Consider the following 19,075-nt stretch of genomic DNA (forward strand, 5'->3'; position numbering starts at 1 on the left):
ACATCTAAGCTGGTGGTGTTGCAAAAAGGTACGGCCGGGCCTTGATTGGCTCAAATGCAGGGCAAGAGTTAGCTCGTCCTTGGCCGTCCTGGGCTTGAAGGTGGATTCGATGTCTGGACTTTCCTCGTTGTGCGTGGTACCCGGTCCGTGGAACACCTGGAGACAACACTTCGGGAGACGATGCAAAACTGGGCAAGCGATTGTCATAGCAAAGATGACGTTCGACGGATGATCAGTTGATGGCACCCGAACCAGATGAGCCGCGGAAACGGCCATTGACACTAAGTCGCTTCCAAGTTTAGCGTTTGACTATTGCCACCGCGCCTTGTGGGGCTCACCGGGGAATAGAACAACAAGGTTCCCCAATGTCGCTCCAGCGGCATCTTTGCGGGAAAATCAGCGGGTATGTGAAAGTTGAGTAGACATCGAGATGGACAACCGCGAGTGAGAAGGTCTTGTGTTGAGCAGGCCGATGAGTGTAGATAGAAAAGCAGAGAAATATGCTCGCCAAGGACTGCCGATCGTCCCGTTCTAGTGCACCCGCTGGTTGGACGGCAGGTGGCACCGACCCAGGTGCCAGAACTTTCCCTCTTCTACTCTCTGCGTCCTTGTACCACACACCGCCATCGCACAACCTTTGTTCCCGGCCATCGTGCGTTTTTGTTTGTTACTGGGTTATTCAAGGCCAAACGCAGAGAAAGCTCTACTCACATAGCAAGCCACCCCCGAGCTAGACGACGACTGCGTGTTGGCGAAGCCGTAAGAACCAAATCAGGTTGCAGAATGTCATTTCTTACCAAGAACCGAAGAACAAGCCCTCAAGATGCCCCCGAAGCCACCCAAGACAAATTTCCCGCCGCTCAGCTCGGCCTCCTAGGTATGGTTTTCTCATGCCACCGACACTAGTTGTTGTTCGCCCGAGCCTCGCACTGACAGCACACTCCAGCGCTGGTTCGAGTCGCAGAGCCAATTGCCCTTACTTCGATACTCCCATACGCATGGAAACTCGTCACCAACTTCCAAGTTGGGTCCGAAACGAGCGCACCGTTCTTTGCCGGTCTGCTCATCTCTGCCTTCTCGCTCGCCGAGGCATGTTCAGGCATGTATTGGGGCTCAGTCTCCGACCGTATAGGTAGAAAACCCGTTGTCATACTTGGATGTCTTGGGACAATGTCCTCTTTGCTACTTGTTGGCTTAGCTCCAAGCTTTTGGGTCGCGCTCCTTGGACGAATCATCGGCGGCGCACTCAATGGCAACATTGGCGTCATCCAGACCATGGTTGGAGAGTTGGTCAAGCGACCAGAGCATGAACGTAAGTGACCACAATTACTTCTGTCAGGCGTTGCTAACTAGAAACAGCAAAGGCGTACGCTGTCATGCCATTCGTCTGGAGCATTGGTACCATCATTGGCCGTAAGACAAGATCAATCCATCGACTCCTGCTTATTTATACTAACTACAACAGCGTCTATTGGTGGATACTTTGCTGAGCCTGCTCGTAACTTCCCATCTGTCTTCAGCCCCACAGGTCTTTTTGCGAAGTTCCCTTACCTACTTCCAAATATCATCTGCGCTTCCTTGCTTCTGCTCTCCATCTTCATGGCATACTTCCTTCTAGAGGAGACTCACCCGGACAAGCAGCCACGAGGCTACTTCGAACAATACGATGCGGCGGTCGCAGAGACACCTCTTCTGCCAGCTCAAGGCGCGACGGCCGATGCGTCGGCAAACCTGACCGCGGAATCTTACGGCACCTTCAACGCCGTGGAAGTCGAACACGATGAAATCTGGCGGGTGCGCTCTAATGGTGACTGGGTAGAATCTCCGACGAGTGAGAAGGTCTTCACACGTCCAGTCATCATGTTCGTCGTCGCCCTAGGTATCTTCACGTACCATTCCGTAAGTCTCCTAGTCTATCATAACGAACGAATAACCGGCTAATTCTATACTAGATGACATACGATCACTTGCTCCCCATCTTCCTCCAAGACAAACGCGCCGACGATGACATGAACGCGCTCGACCTTTCGCCTTCGTCATTGGGAGGTGGGCTTGGCATACCCATTCAGAATGTGGGCATTATTCTTTCCCTCAACGGCATCATCCAGCTCGTGATCCAGGGCTTCGTCTTCCCTCTACTGGCGGATTGCTTTGGCGTATGGCGTCTGCTTCTCATGGTCACACTGGCACATCCGATCGCATACTTTATTGTTCCTTTCTTACAGCTTCTTCCTGAGAACTTGGTCTATCCTGGTTTGTTCGCTTGCTTGACCGTACGGAACTTGACGTCGATTCTCGCCTTCCCCCTCCTTCTGATCATGATCAAAGAAGCTACGCCCGATAGATCGCATCTTGGGAGAATCAACGGGTTGGCTGCATCTACCGGCGCTGCCTGCCGTACAGTAGCAAGTCCCATCGCCGGTTTGCTGTACGGCCTCTCTCTCGAGCTTCACTTCACGCCTTTAGCTTGGTGGGGTTCCGCTCTGGTCGCAATTTGCGGAGCTCTTCAGGTGCCCTTTCTCAATCGCGCAGCGCACGAGTGTCACGCTCGAGTGCGTAACGTGGCTAGCGACTATCTGACCAAGGAGCGTCGTCGGAGCGAAGTGGTTCGCATTGTAGTAGAAGATCAAGAGTAATCGGTGCAGCAGGTCTCGCGCACGATAAGCATCAGTTTGATTATACACGAGAAGTTGGCATGGCATTTTGGTTTGTTCGTTTTTCCATATCGACTCGCTTGTAAAAAGCGAGCTTGCTCCTCGGCGTCTTGGGTACAACGGCAACGATACCAGAACACAAGGCATTGGCGTTTAGCATAGGTCTCTTGGCGTTTACTGTATTTACATTGGCATAGATCACTGTTACCATTTGCATGTTTGGCAACAAGAACATTACGACACATTTTCCACAGGCCCAAGTCATGATAACTGCCGTTGTCGAGTGTGTAGCTGAGAGCACTGGGGTAGAACATAGCATAAAGTCAGTCGTTCATGCGAGGTCCTCCATCACGGATGAATTCTTGAAACGGCTGGGATGCCATGGACACGGGGAGTACGAGAATAGCAACGTGTCAGGGCTCTCCGAAAGGGCAACCCGACAATACCCCGAGGTAGTGAGATGTAATCGAAACAGCTCTTCAGCTGAAGGATGGAGGGTTGTTGCCATCTTCTGTGCTGCTTCACAATACTCTGAAAGCCTTCAATAACCCTAAGTTCATCACATAGCCGAGTTCGCTTGTGTACTCGTGTCGTGACACCTCGTAGCACGGTCCATCGCGAGTCGCGAACCCAAGGTGCCGTCATTCCCGCGCTCACGAAGCAATCGTCTGCGCCTGTGTTCCGAGCTGACACCGCCACTCCCGGCCGTTCACGACATCTTTTTGCCCTGTTCCACACGCTGCAAGGTACCCGTGCGCCATGTCTCTAAAGCTTGTTGTCTTGTCCTTGCATGATGCGCAATGTCTGAGAGGCAGGCAACCGCAACCTCCATTTAGAAGTCAGATCAGCTTTTCGATAGTGCACAGTATTGATTTGCAGAGGGATGTTGAGTTGTTTGCGGCCGATGAATCGCGCATTTCTGTCCATGGGCTCGCTTGCCCGCCCAACTCGACCAGAAGTACCTGAGGTGTTAACACGACGAGCCGATGGCTTTCCCAAGGCACTTCAAAGCTCTCGTTCATGCCACGCTCCTTCCAATAAAGCAACCAAGCCTTGAGACACGACCTTCCGATGGGCCTGGGATGTATGTCACTCGAAGCTTGTTGTTCCTGACGCTCGTTGGCCGCAGCGATGGCGGAACACCCATGAAACACGCTCGTGCATATTCTTCAGAACGACAGCGTCATGGCTATAGTTGGTCGGCGGCTCCGCCCAAAAAGGAAATACAGGCAACGGAGATCGACTTGGCTAGGCAATACGGCTCTGGACGGATGCAGGAGAATGAACGGAGTGGAGAAGATGCAGGAGGTGGGCAAGAATGGAACCCTCCAGACGCCCATATGTGGCGCATTAGTGAACTCGAAGTATCCCTACTGAAGATGAACAGAAAAGCAACAGAGCTGGGTTGCGATGACCTGTCGACAGCCTGCGGCTCTGCGTTTCTATCCGTAAGACTGACACTGGGCCCCGACCAGTCGTTGGCCTGTCGCACAATATACTTGACGCTCTTGGCTTGCCAAAATACACACAGCCGACGCCATTGGCTCGTACCTGCATGATAGTCTACTCCGGTGGGCTATTTAGGGCGTTTCGGAAAGCGCCCCTGTTCGCTTACGATGTGCTCACGCCAAAGCCATCTGACTGGGATCCACCATCTTTAGCCAGGTCATCTTGTAACCGACGACCCTACTGCCGAGTGGGCCTGCAGAGCGCGCGACAACGACCGACATGGAACCTCCTTGGGCGACTCGTTCTGATCGTGGCTGAGCATGCGAGTCGGAGGCCCTCGGCGGACCAATCCTTTAGAAATGTTTCGAGACGGCTTGTTTCGAACGAGCGCTGGTGGTAGAAGTATATCTTGACCCTTCGTCCTTCCCCTCAGTGCATCTACACACGCTTTGTTTTCTAATCTCAGCATTGCATTTGCTGCTACTTTCGCTTCCCAAGACGAACATAGTCGCACTCTTTTTGACTTTGTTCTCTTGTTAGACCGTCATTCGTTAAGGTCCAACTACAACATACATTGATATTCGCTTTACTACCTAAATTCGATTTCGACGTTCATATATCACCATGAAGTCTACCTACGCTCTCTTGGTCACTGGCCTCGCCGCTCAACAAGCCGCGGCCACCTGGAACTTCTTCGACAACTTCGGCACTCCCGACTATAGCAACAACGTCTGCGACGATAAGCAGAAGGGCGGCTTCAACTGGGCCGATCTCATCGATGGCCAGGATGTCGGCAACTATGGAGACTTCGACTTCTCTGGGGGCTGGAAATGCTCAAACTCCTTCGGCAAGCGGGACTCTCTGAGCAAGCGAACCTTTGGAAACAAGTGCATCAAGAACACCATCCAGAAGAACAAGCCCGCTGCATTTGGCTGTGCCCAGCGCGGTTTCTCCATTACTCACATGGACGTCTCGGCTGAGTTCGACGCTGAGCTCGAGCTCCACTACAAGATGGGAGACGGATCCATCTGCAAGCAACACAGCAGCTGCTCGGCTGGTGGATCAACACTGCAGAACACCCAGTGTGGTGGCGCAAAGTCCGTCGAGGTCTACCTTGGATCTCACTACAAGGGTGACAAGGAGTCTTGCGAGATCGGTTTCCACAACATCGGCTTCGACTGTGACGCTGAGAAACCATACACCCCTCCTTCGCCCCCTTCGCCGCCCCCTCCACCTGAGGTCCCCGCCTCAAGCGAGGTTCAGTCTTCCACCATCGCCATCGAGTCGTCGACTGCCCCAGCCTCCAGCGCTGTTTCTTCCGCTGTTGAGACTACGGCTTACTCTGCCATCGAGACTACCGTCGTCTCATCTGCTGTTGAGACCCCTGCTTCTTCATCCGCTGTCGAGACTCCCGCCACTTCGGCCAACGAGTGTGGACAGTACGGTGGAGAGGGATGCCCACCCGCCGAGACCCCTGCCTCTTCAGCTGCTCCCTACACCAACAGCTCCATGCCCGCCTACACTCCTCCAGCTTCCTCCGCCGTGGAGATCACCAGCTACCCTGCGTCGGTTCCTTCCATCAGCACCGCTACCCCCCAACCGGAGTCTTCCACTGTTGTTGTGCCACCCACATCTGAGAGCTCTGCTGCTGCTGGCTGCGGATACGGAGAGTCTTGCGAGCAGTCATCCACTGTTGTAGCCTCTTCCGTTGTTGTCTCTTCTGCCGTTGTTTCGTCTGCCGTTGTCACATCTGCTGTCCCTGCTACCAGCTCAGCCGCTCCTCAGCCTTCCAGCCCCAGCTACCCTCCCGTCGACATCACCGACTCGGTTCCCAAGTGCATGAACTCATGGCTCCAGATCTCGGCCCCAGACTGCAAGGACAACACCGACTCCAGCTGCTACTGCCTCAAGCCTGAGTTCACCAAGAACGTCATTGACTGCATCTCTGCCCGCTGCGGTAGCGATGACGAGATCAGCAAGGGTCTGCAATACTTCATCGGTATCTGTGCCCAGCATGTCCCCGAGAACCCTTCCATTGTTGGAGACTGCCCTTCATACATTCCTTTGAACCCTACTCCTGCTGCTCCTTCTGCTCCTGCCGCTCCCCCTGCTGGTGGTGAGAGCTCCGCCGCTCCCTCTGCCCCTGCTTCCAGCGCCTACGGCCCCGGTTACCCTGATGAGACTCCCGCTGCTAGCACCACCACTGCTGCCGGCGAGACTCCTGCTATCACCACCGCTGTCTCTTCTGCAACCATGACTGAGGTCGTTGGCACCACCACTGCTGCTGGCGAGACCCCTGCTGAGGAGACACCTTGCACCACCATCACATTCGGCACGACTACTCTCACTGTCCCTCAAGTTCACTTCACCACTCAGCCCGCCTCTGCTGGCGCCAACCCAACTGAGCCCGTTGCTCTTGTGCCCGGCACTGCTGAGCCTCCTCAAACCCCAGCTGCCACCACACCTGCCGGTGGTGCGCCATACCCCATCCCCTCTACCATGGGAACCGCCACTGTCCCGATGGGCACTGCCACGGGTACTGGTGCCGTCCGTCCCTCTTCGCCAGCCGAGTTCACTGGCGCCGCCTCGCCCTTCAACGTCGTGCCCAAGGGTGCTCTGTTCGGTGCGGCTCTTGCCTTGTTCGCATTGTAGACGCTATACATTTTAATGTAGTGCAGCTTTTCTTTTCTATGTCTTCACTGTTTGTATTTAGCGGTTGGTGCGAAACATGATACACAGTCCGCATCTGAAGAAGCGATGGTGTAATACATGGGTTTTCCTTGGAACCATAGAGTATATAGACAAGTATACATATGTGATTTAAAATCCGTAGCCCATATCGTGATTGTGTTTGTTTGCGCAACGTGTACCAAGAGATGCGCGTACAAACCAAGTCTTATTAGACACCAATTTGTGGACCACGGGATAGCTCTCTAGGCTAAGGTAGCCCCAGACTAAGAAATGTCGTTCGCATGTGAGAAGATTGGGGTACATGGCCAAACTGCCGAGGTCCGTCAAGAGCGGCTCCTGTGCGCAACCTCCAGGGATCGTCATCAATGCTAGCTTCCCCAGACTCCGCGTGTGCCGTCTAATGACAATAACAACAGCCCCTCAAACTATGAGCCCGAATACAATCGCAGACGCCCACCATGTCGTCTGGCGCATCGCAGCCCACGCCGGGTCCCGCTAAATCGCAACCAGTCGACCCGATACTGCGCAATGCGCTCCGCTACACCATCTCAGCAAAGGAGTATCAGCTGCTGCACCAATATCTCCTTTCGCGCGCCCCAGTCGTCAAGAAGCGCACCATAACCCCGAAGCGATATGACGCCATTGTCAAGGGCCCGGATGATTACAATGTAGCCGCCTTCCGCGCGGCACTGCGTTTGGGCATCGTGACCTTCTCGGGGCTGAAGGCATGGGAAGTAGTCAAGACCAGGCTTCTGTCGCGGGGGACAGCGAATAGGTGGGCATACGTCTGGTCGCGTTTAATCGATGCGCATTAACAATCCCTTAGGAACCAGCCCAGAACCTCCGTCTTCAAGTCACCCAACGTCCGCCTCAGCAGCTCCCTCGCCCTCATACTCCTTTTCCACCGCCTGCTTCGGCGCATCTTCGTGCGCATCCGCGAGAGCCTACTCAGCCATGAAGGCAAGTCGTTCCGGCGGCGGAATCCACGCATATCACGTTCCTTGACATCCAAGTTGGCACCGGCCATTGGATCCAGCTTAGCAGGCTTCTTCCTCGCCGCGTACCCAGGGGATCAGCTGCGCGTCACAATCGCCATCTACATCATGACAAGGGCCCTGGAATTTGGCTACAACTACCTGGAGGAGCTGGGGTACATGAAGAACAGGCCCAGTTGGTTCGGCTCCTGGATGATCATGCCAGTCGCTTGCGGACAGCTACTGCACGCATTCGTCTTCGACCGCGACTGCTTCCCCTCTGGATTCGGAGATCATATCTTGAAGAACTCGCCAGAGTATATACAGAAGCGCCCTGAAGACTATCCCAGTTCAGCACACTGGCCAGGCACATTTGACATAGTGGACAACCTGGCAGAGATCTCGCGACAGCGCTGGCCACCCTTCGTCTCGCCGATTCTCTTCCCCAACGCTGAAACGCTACCAAAACGGTTGACATCCATCTCTCCAATAACGTCTCCCGCGCATCCAGCCATCAAGTCCTTATCATGCGCCTTACTCCACCCGCAAGACCCGTCCTGTCTACGCACCTACGTCCAATATTGGATTCAAGCCTTCCCCAAAATCGCCCGCTTCTTCACGCTCTTCTTCACAGCCATGAGCATCACGAAATACAAAGCCTTCCTCTCCGCTCCCATTGCCTCGTTGAACAGTCTGGCCAAGCGCATACTGCGCATGTCGCTCTTCCTTTCTGGTGCCATAGGAACGAGCTGGGGCTCCATCTGTCTCTTCCAGAACATACTTCCCCGGGCTTTCTTGTCAACACAACGCTGGTTCCTGGGTGGTTTCATAGGCGGACTCTGGGCCTTCTTGGAGAGGAAAGGTGGGAGAAGCAATTTCCTGTATACGGCGAGGATGTCGATCGATTCCATGTGGAAGGTGGGTGTTAAGAGGGGGTGGTGGAAGGGTATGAAGAATGGGGATGTTCTGCTCTTTGTTGTTAGTTTGGCGACGGTTAATGCTCTGTACGAGGTATCGCCCAGATCGGTCAATAGTGGCGTTGCGAGGAAGGGCTTGGGTGTGTTGAGGGGTGAGGGCTGGGTTGACAGAGCGGTGGTGCCGAGAGAAGATGAAGGCAAAGAAGAGTAATGATATCCAGCTGTTTACGCATACAGCTTTTGCTCACTGAGCATGATGACAATGCGTTTCGAAGTCACAAGTACATATGCAGTATTTTATTTTAGTATGAAAACATTCATTCTTGACTACGTTGCTCTCGAAAGGACTGAACAATTTTGAGTGGGGTATAACAAGTGCTAAGTCAAATAAGCACGCTGATTCTCGTCTCCCGTCTCCCGTCTCCTACCATTACCATCTTCCCCCTTCCATAGCACCAGTTCACGCAGCTTGAATCATCACTCCATCTTCATACCCTCAGCGCACTCAGCCAACTCTCCCCTCTCACCACCATAGCTCTTCGGAACACCCTTGCCCAGCTCAGCCGCAAGCTGATTACCGTAGCTCAAAACCACAAACTTCTTGCTCGTCTCCTTGGCCACAACCAACTTCATCGCATTGAACAGCCAGCCCATGACCACAGGTACATTGACGAAGAACTTCCTGCTCAACGTCTCAGGGTAGTGGCGCCCTAGTATCTCGATAGTCTTGTTGGTCGCAGTCTTGACGAGGGGGTCGCGGCGGAGGAAGGAGACTTGGAGGTAGTCGTGGATTTGGAACCCTTGGTATGGGTCGGGGCCTTCGCCGAAGTTGGGGATGGGCGTTGTGGCGGCGGGCAGGTTGAGCGCTTGGACGGACTTCTCCATGAGGCCTACGCGCCAGCGGAGGAAGCTGTGGGGTTCTGTTAGCATGGTCTTGTTTATTGTATGAGGCTGGGAATGGGGGAAGCATACCCATCCAGATCGCCAAAGGTAGCCTTGTTGTCCTTGACAGCTCCATAGATGTTGAAGGTAACGATATCCTTCTTGTTGGGGCTCTCGGGTACACCTTCAATCTCGAGCACGTAGCCTAATCCATCGAACTTGTTCTTCGGGAATGTCTCTCCTGCTGCCTTGATTGGATCAAACTCCTTCCTCCACTTCAGCGTGTCAAGCAGCTGTGACTTGGCTTTGTCCAAATCATTCTGGTTGGCCCGGAGGAACTTTTGTAGGATGAGCTTGGTATGGAAAGGCTTCGACTTGCTCAGCTCGATGCCGTAGACTTCATTGTGCTGAGCTTCGGTGGTGAGGGCTTCGAAGGCATCGTAGAACTTCGTGAGCGGGTGGTCGGGTGCGGTCTCGGGCCAGATGGGACCTTGGGTGGGTGTTACAGTGCTGGGCTCTGCTTTGGCGTCGCTGGATGCGGCGACGGGAGCGGCCTCGGGAGCTGGGTCAGTAACTTCAGGTGTGACTTCTGTCGGCTTTGCTTTCTCTTTCTTCTCGTCGACCGAAAGATCCGCTACCGCTGCGGTTGCGCTGTCGACGGCATCTCCATCGTCCTTCTTGTCGGCAGAGTCGGCTACAGGATTAGGCTCGGGCTGCTTCTCCGGGCCTGCTCCACTGAAGAGACCGGCGCCTTCCGTGGGTGCTGTGCTTACGTCTTCGGGCTTCGCTGCCATCTTGATGTGCGTTACGAGTGCGTGTTAACTGTGCTGTCAACGTTGGGTTGGGGAATTGTTTCAAGTGTCCGGAGATCATTCGAGATCGTTCCCCAAACTCCGGAACCGCTGCGCGTCCCCAGTCCTGGTATCCGCTTGGACAAGGAAGAGACCGCGTAACTTCCTTTTGCAGTTTCACGACAACAAAGTAACCATATGAATTAATACAGCATTACTGCAGATGTCTGGATTGTCTGCTAGCTGTTTCATTCTACTATCTCAATACATGGACAGCATGCAGGAGAACCTTACGTCCTCAGCGTACCGGTTGCATGATCACATGAATATTTGCAATAGTGAATGTCTCATACTAATTAAGAGTGATGGACATATGTAGCTATATACATGCCGAAGAACGTCCATCGACCGAACGAGCTGGTCTCCACTCATGTCCCTAAACAATCCCTTGACATCATTCATCTCGCGTTGATGCCACCTGTTCGGTCGACAGAGGAGCGCAGTTGGTATGGATCGTATCGACATTGAGTAATCTGCGATTGACAGTTAGCATAGAACGTAGACTATGATTCTGAACAAAGATGCAGGTGAGAGAGCAATCAGCCGAAAGATGAAAAGTCTCGAATGTGTTTTCAATCAGTGAGGCGAACCCCGTCTGAGTTAGCATGAATTGGTGTTCATCATTGCAAAGGGAAAGAAAAGAGAATGGTTATGTACCTTTTCAATGAAAGCTGGTAGCTGTATCAAGTAGACTTTCTATTTAGTGCATACCTAGAGCTATGTCAGTAACGATTCCAGAAGAAGACGTTTTGACGAAGGCTCGAGGGTGGAAAGATATTCAGGTAATCGAACTAGTTTATTCCCCACGAAGTGGTCGGTATTTGATAATACATTTGTTGCTCATCATCTAAGGATGGGTGCTTGGGGTACGGGGGTGTGGTCTAACCTTTCAAACTCTATCGCAGCCCACGAAAGCCTTGCCGTTTCGACCATATCATGTCGAGGTCTGCTATCGCTTGTAACCAACGGACGTAGAGGATATGCGATGGACGGAAGGCTTCGTGGAGCTACGGACCGCACGTCGGCGGCAGCGCATCTAATGGCGCATCATGATCGCGAAGTCATACTGTGACTGAGAACATTGAGACCTTTATAATTTGTTAGCTGATGTCCTGAAAAAACTTCTAGTAACAAATTGATAGATGTTGCGAAAGATCAGTATTCTCGTTTGGCTTGAGTGGTCGGATCACCATAGAATGTATGATAGGGGCGACACAAGTGTTCATCATGATAGCAACAGGAAACAAAGGAAGAGCGGGTGTGTTGACTTACCAAAAGTTGGGCGCGTTGTTGGAGTGAGAGAGAGAAGCTGCAGGCTCAAGTTTTGTACGGGAACTTTTCGCGGCGGTGTTTCATTTCGCCGGGCGGGTCGTGGCCCGTGCTTTGATCCAAGCGGGTCAAGGTTCTCGTAGACGCGCTCGCTGGTTGTCCTTAGGCCGACACTTACGCGCTTCCACTCCATACCAGACCACCACCACTACTCTCCATTTCCACCGTCGCTCAACATGGTCGCCTCAACCACCGCGTCTTTCGAGAGTTTCGTCAAGCAGACCCGCGAGAAGAAGAAGAACGAAGCCCTCGCGCAACAGTTCCTCGGAGCTGGCAGCCGAGGCCGGAAAGCGAATGCACCAGGCGCCGGCGGCCGCGCGCGAGTTGAATCTGAAAAGCCATCGCTGCTCAGTCGGATAAACGGTGGTGCTGGCGTCCAGAAGCGATCAGCGAGCGCGAAGCCAGCCGGCAACGTCGACGGGAAATGGCAACACGATCTGCACAAGCTGAACAACCCCCGCGGTGCCGCCAACAACAGGAACAACCTCGCTCGGACGGCGTCAGCATCGCAGGTCGAGCGCAACAGCAAAGCGTACACCAAATTTGCTCCCGTCCTTGGTCGCGCTGCGGCTACACGCAGCAATGACGCTGCACCGGGCATCAGCATTCGAGGTGCCGCGACGGGCGGTCCGTGTACCGTCATTGCTAGCAACTTTGCACCTGGAACAACGGCCGCTGATATCGAGGCCGTCATGACCCCGATTGGAGGAGAGACGTTGGGCTGCAGGCTCTTATCTTCCAGCCCGACGGTCATGGTCGAGCTGCAGTTTGTGAGCAGGGAGGGCGCCGAGAATGTCATCGCGACGTTCAACAACCAGAAGGTCAGTGTTCCGGCGAGCTTCTTCTTTGCTGGACTGAAACTAACTCCATCAACAGGCTGATGGCAGACTCCTCTACGTCTACATGAAGGATGTCCCCGCGAGCACCCACGTGGCACGAGCACCGCCTGCCCGCCTTACGCAGTCCATGGATGACATGGACATCGACACCGGTGCGGGCGCACGCGCTGGTAGCTTCCAAGATGGACGATACGGCTTCAACGACGCTAGTCGCAGAGAACCACCACGTGGACCCCGCCGACGATACTAGAGCTCAACGGCCGGCACACATCTTCTTCAATTTCCCCTGTACGATATACCCTTTTACAGACGATAGCAACGAGCAGACTGCATGCAGCCGCGTTTCAAGACTTACAACACTCGGAGCAGCCATGCAGTTTCCGTATCCGATGGCATAAGCGGGGAGTTGGGTTATATAAACAACATGCACCAACGAGCTCCTCGGCAAGTGTCTTGTGGCCGGAACAAATTTCTAATTAATGATGGATATCATCCCCTTCATCGTCGTGTCCTTGACTACTACCACTTGTGATATTTACTTGCTAGCCCATCCTTCAATGGCGGCATCAACCTCCTTCCTGTACCTCTGCTGGCCCTCACACTGCTCCAAGAACACCTTGTATTTGGCGTCCAACAGCTTCTTGACCGTCTTATCAGCCAGTGGCTTCACAGTCTTACCGGGCTTGCTCAGTCTGTCCATGATATCCCAGAGCGGCTCGCTGTTTCCGTCCTTGTCGGTACTGGCCGCCTTTGCACCCAACATAGCCGCGCCGTGCACTACAGCTGCGTGTACGTATCGTGGAATCAGGACCGGCATGTCGCACGCAGTGGCCATGAGCTGCATCAGCAGACTGTTCTGGCACTGCGAACCGGACATGAAGATGGAAGAGATGACGTGGCCAGAGGCGTTCATCGCAGAAACAATCTGGTGTGTCTGGAGGGCAATGAACTCCATGGTCGCGTAGTAGTATAATGCCAGGCCGTCGAGGCTCTTGTCGGAGCTCAGACCGATGACAGATCCCTTCATGTTGGGGTCGGCGATAGGGGAGCGGTTGCCGAAGAGGTCACCATAGAAGAAGAAGTGACGTCCAAGCCAGGCGATGTGTGGGGCTTTCTCCGCGTCTGCCATCTCGCGGAGATGTTCGTTGAGGTAGTCGTAGATGTTGGTGTTGTACGTTTCGGCGACAGACACGGCTTCGTTGAAGGCTGGGTGTGTCTCAATAACATGCTTGAGTAGTTCACCTGTCGCACTTTGCCCTCCTTCTGCCATCCAGTAGTCTGGTAGTAGGACGTCTCTGTATGGGCCCCAGACACCGTCGACGAAGACGGGCTCGCGTGACATGGCAAGGTGGCAGGTCGATGTCCCAGCTACGGCTGCGAGACGCGTGAAGGCTTGCGAAACATCGTTCTTAGGCTGGTCCATGTCAAGAGTATCCCCATCGAGCTTGACTTTGGCGCCAACGGTACCGATCCAGCCAGCGTAGGCGTCGATGACTCCACTTCCGACTGCAATACCGGGTTGCAGGCCCATCTCCTGTGCCGCCTTCTCGCTGAGTGTGCCGACGAGCTCGCCCGCAGTGAGGTAGCGTCCGTTCTGTGTGCTTGTTAGCCGGGACCGTCAAGAATAGTAGCGAAGGACAAACCACATTGTCAACGCCTCCCATGCGCTTGAAGTTGTCTTCGCACAGATCTTCGAGGCCAATCTCCTTGAGGAAGTCTTCCTGCCATCCTTTGACACTACCATCGACTCCAACAGGTACAAAGCCCTGCTTGCAGACCACACTGCAGTAGCTTCTGCTCTCACTGCCAGTAGCCAGATGTGTGAGAGCATCAGTCAGATCGTAGAACTTGCAACGATCGAATAGCTCCTTCGGCATGTTGTTCTTCAGCCACAATACCTTGGGGATCTCCATCTCGATGGACATCTTGCCTCCGACGTAGCGAAGCAGGTTGTGCTTGGTGGCGTTGATCTTGTTTGTTTCCTCGACAGGTCGGTGGTCGAGCCACAGAATGACGTTGCGGTCGTTGCCGTCCTTGTTGTCAAAGTTTGGTCCAGTAACGGCGACAGGCTCATCTGTGTCGTCTCTGAATACTGCGAGCGAGCAGGTCGCATCGAAACCGATACCACGGATAGTGCTTGAGTCGATGTTGTGCTGATCCATGGCTCGGCGAACTGAGGAGCAGATGCATCGCCAGATGTCTGTTGTGGATTGTTCCTGGGTTCGCTTTAGTTTTGACTCTCGCAATTTGCCTGTTGCGGGTTAAATACGTAGTAGCCAGTCTGTGGTTGCCATAGGCCAATGTTCTCTGAGGCCAGTCCAACAATGTCTCCCTGATCATTCATGATACAGGCTCTGGCACTACCGGTACCAACATCGATACCGATGTAGTGGTCGACTTGAGGGTGGAGCTCATTGCGGGGATCTGTTGACAGTTGACGCGACTGCTTGCGCTGGGTCTGGCGGAAGGGAATCGACATTGCTGCGTATGAGTATGGGAAAGTGAGAGAGGTGTGGTATTTTGAATTGAAGAAAAGCTAATTGAAAGCCCGAGGACGCGAGAAATAATGTTGAGCTACAATACAGCTGTCAATGCGGGATGAGCTCATAAGAGCTCTGGGGAGCTCTAGTATGGTGGGGGTGGGGCAGCAACCCCAGCCTTTGTGCAATCGGGCTACCAGTCGTCAGGGTCGTCTCGAGCCTGAGCGTCGATCTGCTCACAGATCAGACTGAGAAATGTGGGCATCGTGAGCACCGGATCCACCTTTTCAGGCATACCGGATGCTGTTGGGCCAGTGTTGGCTGGTCAAGCAACGCCACGCAAAGCAAGTTGAGGTCTTGGATCACGGCTGATCATGGCTATCGGTGCGATTCCGGATCAAGCGGAGGTGCAGGATTATTTTACCGTATGTAAGTCTCAGGAGATATGGTTTGAGGAGGAGGGGTTGTGGAAGCACGGCTCGCTTGAGTGAATGTCCATCGGTGATACAATTCGCCGTTGCTCTCGGGCGGCTAGCCAGCTCCCGTTACCAACACCATTGCATTGGTACAGATAGCAACAGACCGCACCATCGCGCCAAGATGCTACTGTCAAGACTTCTACTGCTGCCATTTGCGGTCGCATCGTCGGTCACGCTTTACGTCTCCCCCGTTCCAGCCTCGGGGGACAGCGCCGTCATCCCCTCGCCGATTCCGCTTGCGCAGATCGAATACGACGCAGACCAACCCGTTGGCACTTTAGCCTCCTTCACACCACCCACAGGCTCCTACGCCTCTGATCACCTTCTTCGCGTTGGCCTCACCGACCCTAAATCTGGCTCATGGCGAGGCATTGTCACGTCAGCGGCCAGTTTCTCCGACCAATACCACAAGAAGTTCATCATTCACGTTGATGAGAAGGGGGAGCCTTTCCATATTGGATTCGGAACAAGCGCAAAAGGCAGCGAAGATGAAGTGGAGGTGGAGATAAGGAAGAGGAATGTTGGGCCAAAGCCGGTCTTGAACAAGCCCATCGTGCTCAATGCGGAGGGGAAGCTCGACGGAAAAGAGCCGGAGAAGACCTTCTTGCAAAAGTACGTAGGGGGACAAGGTTCATTATTAGAGGTTTTGCTGATTATTATACAGATACTGGTGGGCCATTGCTCTCTTCATGGTAGTGCAGTTGGTTGCAGGTGGTGGAGGAGAGAAATAAGATACAGGTGGATAAAAGCCTCCCCGATCCCGTTTCAATACCAAACTCAGTACCGACCATCTATTGCCGTTTCTGCTTCCTTTCAAAATCACGATGCAGGTATTGTACTCTCAGCCATCTCAAATCAGTTACGTGTCTCGGTGAACAACAAGTTTTTATTGAGGTAAAAAGTCATAAGGTATTATACATTCGGTTTCACTCCTTCATCCTAGCGTCTATGGTTGGGTATAAGTATGCATTATCGTAAGTGCTTCAAGCAAGAGCTGTGCTGGCAGAGCTGGGTCGAGCCTGGCCGGGCGTGGGAAACACAGTCTTGGGGACCGCGACAGCTGCAGCGGCGGCGGATGCGCTCAAAGAAGACAGTGTCGGGATGGATCCGGTCGAGGTCGCATTAGCCGGAGCACGAATAGCAGGTGATGGGGTCGACTTGGGCTGATGAACGTCCATGGGCAGGATCTCTGTCTTCAGCTCCCTCGTCTTCTTCTGTTTGGGCTCGGGGGCCTTTTCGTTCTCTTGGACGTAGAATTTCCGGAGCAACATGATGGCTTCCTCTCGGAAGATGCCGCCGGTGACTGGATAGGGCTTGTCGACGCTAGCACTGTTGAAGTCAGTACTTGCAATGCATGTATTGGTGAGGAAAGAAGGATACGTACTCAGAGTGAATGTTCAGAACACCTCCGGTGCCACCAAAACGCTCGTTCCAGCATCCGAAGTAGACGGCTCGGATGCCGTACTGGCGCAGCATGGACGCGCACATGACGCATGGCTCAACGGTGACATAGAGGTCTGTCTCGTTGAGGATGCTGATGGGGTGCTTTGACAAGATGCCAGCGATGGCGACGAACTCGGCGTGGCGGGTACCGTTCAGGGTCCGATTTGTCTCGTTCATGCCTCGTCCAATGACCTCGCCGTCCTTGACGAAGACACAGCCGACGGGGGTCTCATCGCTCTTGAGTGCAAGTTCAGCCTGCAGTGATGATGAGTCAGCAGAGGGATCAAACATGGAGTAAACTCAGCAGATAGCCGAATATGTACAAAGTGAAGGACGTGGCTCACCATGGCAATAGCCTCTCGCATGAAGCCTTCATGATACGCTCTCTCCTTCGGATCCATGGCGTCTGGTACGTGAATCGCTTCGTCGTCTTGGCACGGTTCTGTATTCACCTGCGCAGGGTCCGCAGTTGTCAAAGTGGCTGTTTGCTGGGCATGTAGGTAGTAAAGCGCCAGCCCGAGCGCGGCAGACGCAAGCACGAGAGGCGTCCATGGTTCCTTCGCTTTCCAAATTCCAGTCATTCCAAGGTGAGGCAGTCGCGGCCATACACAATGTTCTGAAACTGAAGGTGCAGGTCCGAGTTCTCAGGCGCAGAGTGCCGGCCCAAGACGGTTTCGGCAAGCACTAGCGCGTAGTTTACGTAGACGTGGAAGCCGCGATCCGACCGAGGGCTGAGCTACCAAGAAGCACGCAACGCAGCCATTGCCATCGCAACGCCAGGCACCGACCAACATTCACTCGACCCAATCCGATTCACTGCACAGCCACAATCACATTACGCAGCGCAACGTACACCAACGCGGCGCACGGCATTCCAACAAAGGATATCAAACCTCGCCTGATACTTTGTGCCAGAGCTTCACTCAGCCCGCGCCAGCAACAAAGCTACCGGAACCGCAATCTACACATCGCCAAACCACCACTTTGCGCGTAACCTCGAAAAGCTAGAAGCATACCGCAGTCAATCACACCGCGAAGATGACGCTCGCAGAAGAATTCAAGTCGAGGAATTTCAGTAAGACACCCGCTGCTGGACCTGTAACTTGTTGCTGACTTGGCATCTTTGCAGGTATCTACGGACAATGGTCAGTCACGCCAGCTGCTATGCATATGCCCACGGCTCGCAGCATGTCATACTAACTCTTCGGCAGGACCGGAGTACTGTGTATAGTCCTCTGCTTTGCGCTGGGCATCGCCAACATCTTCAACGCCAACTGGGTCATCGCGTTTAGTATCGTGTGCTTGTACGTTCTCCGCGCCCATATCTTCGCTGGGAATATGGCTAATCAGTTCGCAGAGTGTGCTCCTTCATCATTATCTTCATCGAAATACCGCTGCTCCTCCGCATCTGCCCGACTTCACCCAAGTTCGATACCTTTATTCGCAAATTCAGCTCCAACTACATGCGCGCGGCCATCTACGCGGCGATGAGCGCCATACAATGGGCCAGCATCGCTGCCCGGGCTACAAGTCTGATCGTCGCGGCCGTCTTCCTTCTGCTCGCAGCCGTCTTCTATGCGCTTGCCGGTTTCAAGGGCCAGCAATTCCAGGGCAGCAAGACGCTCGGTGGACAGGGAGTCGCACAGATGATCATATAAAGTGGAGGCAGAACTAGGCAACGAGCAACAGCCATGTGCGACGATTCCGAACGAACGACACGCGTATAGAAAGAAGGGCCGACGGAGGAGCCGGTTGATATCACAAGGACGGAGATGATGAGCTTAGCCGATTGGAAAGCGATTAGAGGAGATGATTTGACTTCTTTGTAGCATCATTCAGCAGCTGGGCGTTCTGGGGCCGTGTTTTGTAAGAGAGCCTCTTGGATATGGAAGCGCTTGGCCAAACTGCTAGGCGGTTCAATGCGACATGCTTTCTCCGTACTCATCGCGTTCCCGTGACAATTGTGCATTTGTCGTGTACGATGTCATCTTGCTGTGTGGGGGCATCTACGTAATTCTACACAGAAATTGATCGATAGAGACGAGCGCAGGACCCACATGAGTCCCTATGACGATGTTCTAGAAGCT

General features: G+C 53.7%; 9 protein-coding genes across 9 annotated transcripts; 6 read left to right on the forward strand and 3 right to left on the reverse strand.

Moving 5' to 3' along the window:
• Positions 1-783: 783 nt before the first annotated feature.
• On the forward strand, positions 784-2,636 carry J4E84_000287 (uncharacterized protein; the record flags this gene model as incomplete). Its single annotated transcript, XM_049382929.1, has 5 exons — positions 784-877; positions 947-1,312; positions 1,360-1,413; positions 1,466-1,899; positions 1,953-2,636. The coding sequence occupies 5 exons, from the start codon at positions 784-786 to the stop codon at positions 2,634-2,636; spliced, it is 1,632 nt and encodes a 543-aa protein (XP_049248447.1).
• A 2,091-nt stretch (positions 2,637-4,727) lies between these two features.
• Positions 4,728-6,755, forward strand: J4E84_000288 (uncharacterized protein; the record flags this gene model as incomplete). Its single annotated transcript, XM_049382930.1, has 1 exon — positions 4,728-6,755. The coding sequence occupies one exon, from the start codon at positions 4,728-4,730 to the stop codon at positions 6,753-6,755; it is 2,028 nt and encodes a 675-aa protein (XP_049248448.1).
• A 497-nt stretch (positions 6,756-7,252) lies between these two features.
• On the forward strand, positions 7,253-8,896 carry J4E84_000289 (uncharacterized protein; the record flags this gene model as incomplete). The annotated part of the gene is made up of 2 exons (XM_049382931.1): positions 7,253-7,569; positions 7,621-8,896. 2 exons carry the CDS (start codon positions 7,253-7,255, stop codon positions 8,894-8,896), a joined length of 1,593 nt encoding a protein of 530 aa, XP_049248449.1.
• A 266-nt stretch (positions 8,897-9,162) lies between these two features.
• SFH5 (Non-classical phosphatidylinositol transfer protein (PITP)) lies at positions 9,163-10,361 on the reverse strand (the record flags this gene model as incomplete). The annotated part of the gene is made up of 2 exons (XM_049382932.1): positions 9,163-9,595; positions 9,658-10,361. 2 exons carry the CDS (start codon positions 10,359-10,361, stop codon positions 9,163-9,165), a joined length of 1,137 nt encoding a protein of 378 aa, XP_049248450.1.
• Positions 10,362-11,923: 1,562 nt separating this feature from the next.
• J4E84_000291 (uncharacterized protein) lies at positions 11,924-12,836 on the forward strand (the record flags this gene model as incomplete). The annotated part of the gene is made up of 2 exons (XM_049382933.1): positions 11,924-12,568; positions 12,624-12,836. 2 exons carry the CDS (start codon positions 11,924-11,926, stop codon positions 12,834-12,836), a joined length of 858 nt encoding a protein of 285 aa, XP_049248451.1.
• A 285-nt stretch (positions 12,837-13,121) lies between these two features.
• J4E84_000292 (uncharacterized protein) lies at positions 13,122-15,065 on the reverse strand (the record flags this gene model as incomplete). Its single annotated transcript, XM_049382934.1, has 3 exons — positions 13,122-14,180; positions 14,230-14,802; positions 14,856-15,065. 3 exons carry the CDS (start codon positions 15,063-15,065, stop codon positions 13,122-13,124), a joined length of 1,842 nt encoding a protein of 613 aa, XP_049248452.1.
• Positions 15,066-15,666: 601 nt separating this feature from the next.
• On the forward strand, positions 15,667-16,276 carry J4E84_000293 (uncharacterized protein; the record flags this gene model as incomplete). Its single annotated transcript, XM_049382935.1, has 2 exons — positions 15,667-16,157; positions 16,210-16,276. The coding sequence occupies 2 exons, from the start codon at positions 15,667-15,669 to the stop codon at positions 16,274-16,276; spliced, it is 558 nt and encodes a 185-aa protein (XP_049248453.1).
• A 252-nt stretch (positions 16,277-16,528) lies between these two features.
• J4E84_000294 (uncharacterized protein) lies at positions 16,529-17,569 on the reverse strand (the record flags this gene model as incomplete). Its single annotated transcript, XM_049382936.1, has 3 exons — positions 16,529-16,874; positions 16,930-17,243; positions 17,333-17,569. The coding sequence occupies 3 exons, from the start codon at positions 17,567-17,569 to the stop codon at positions 16,529-16,531; spliced, it is 897 nt and encodes a 298-aa protein (XP_049248454.1).
• Positions 17,570-18,026: 457 nt separating this feature from the next.
• On the forward strand, positions 18,027-18,646 carry TVP18 (Golgi apparatus membrane protein tvp18; the record flags this gene model as incomplete). The annotated part of the gene is made up of 4 exons (XM_049382937.1): positions 18,027-18,063; positions 18,118-18,133; positions 18,200-18,292; positions 18,346-18,646. 4 exons carry the CDS (start codon positions 18,027-18,029, stop codon positions 18,644-18,646), a joined length of 447 nt encoding a protein of 148 aa, XP_049248455.1.
• Positions 18,647-19,075: the final 429 nt, after the last annotated feature.

Source organism: Alternaria hordeiaustralica (assembly GCF_023758085.1).
Source record: "Alternaria hordeiaustralica strain BMP 2776 chromosome Unknown scaffold_1, whole genome shotgun sequence".
Lineage (NCBI taxonomy): Eukaryota > Fungi > Ascomycota > Dothideomycetes > Pleosporales > Pleosporaceae > Alternaria > Alternaria hordeiaustralica.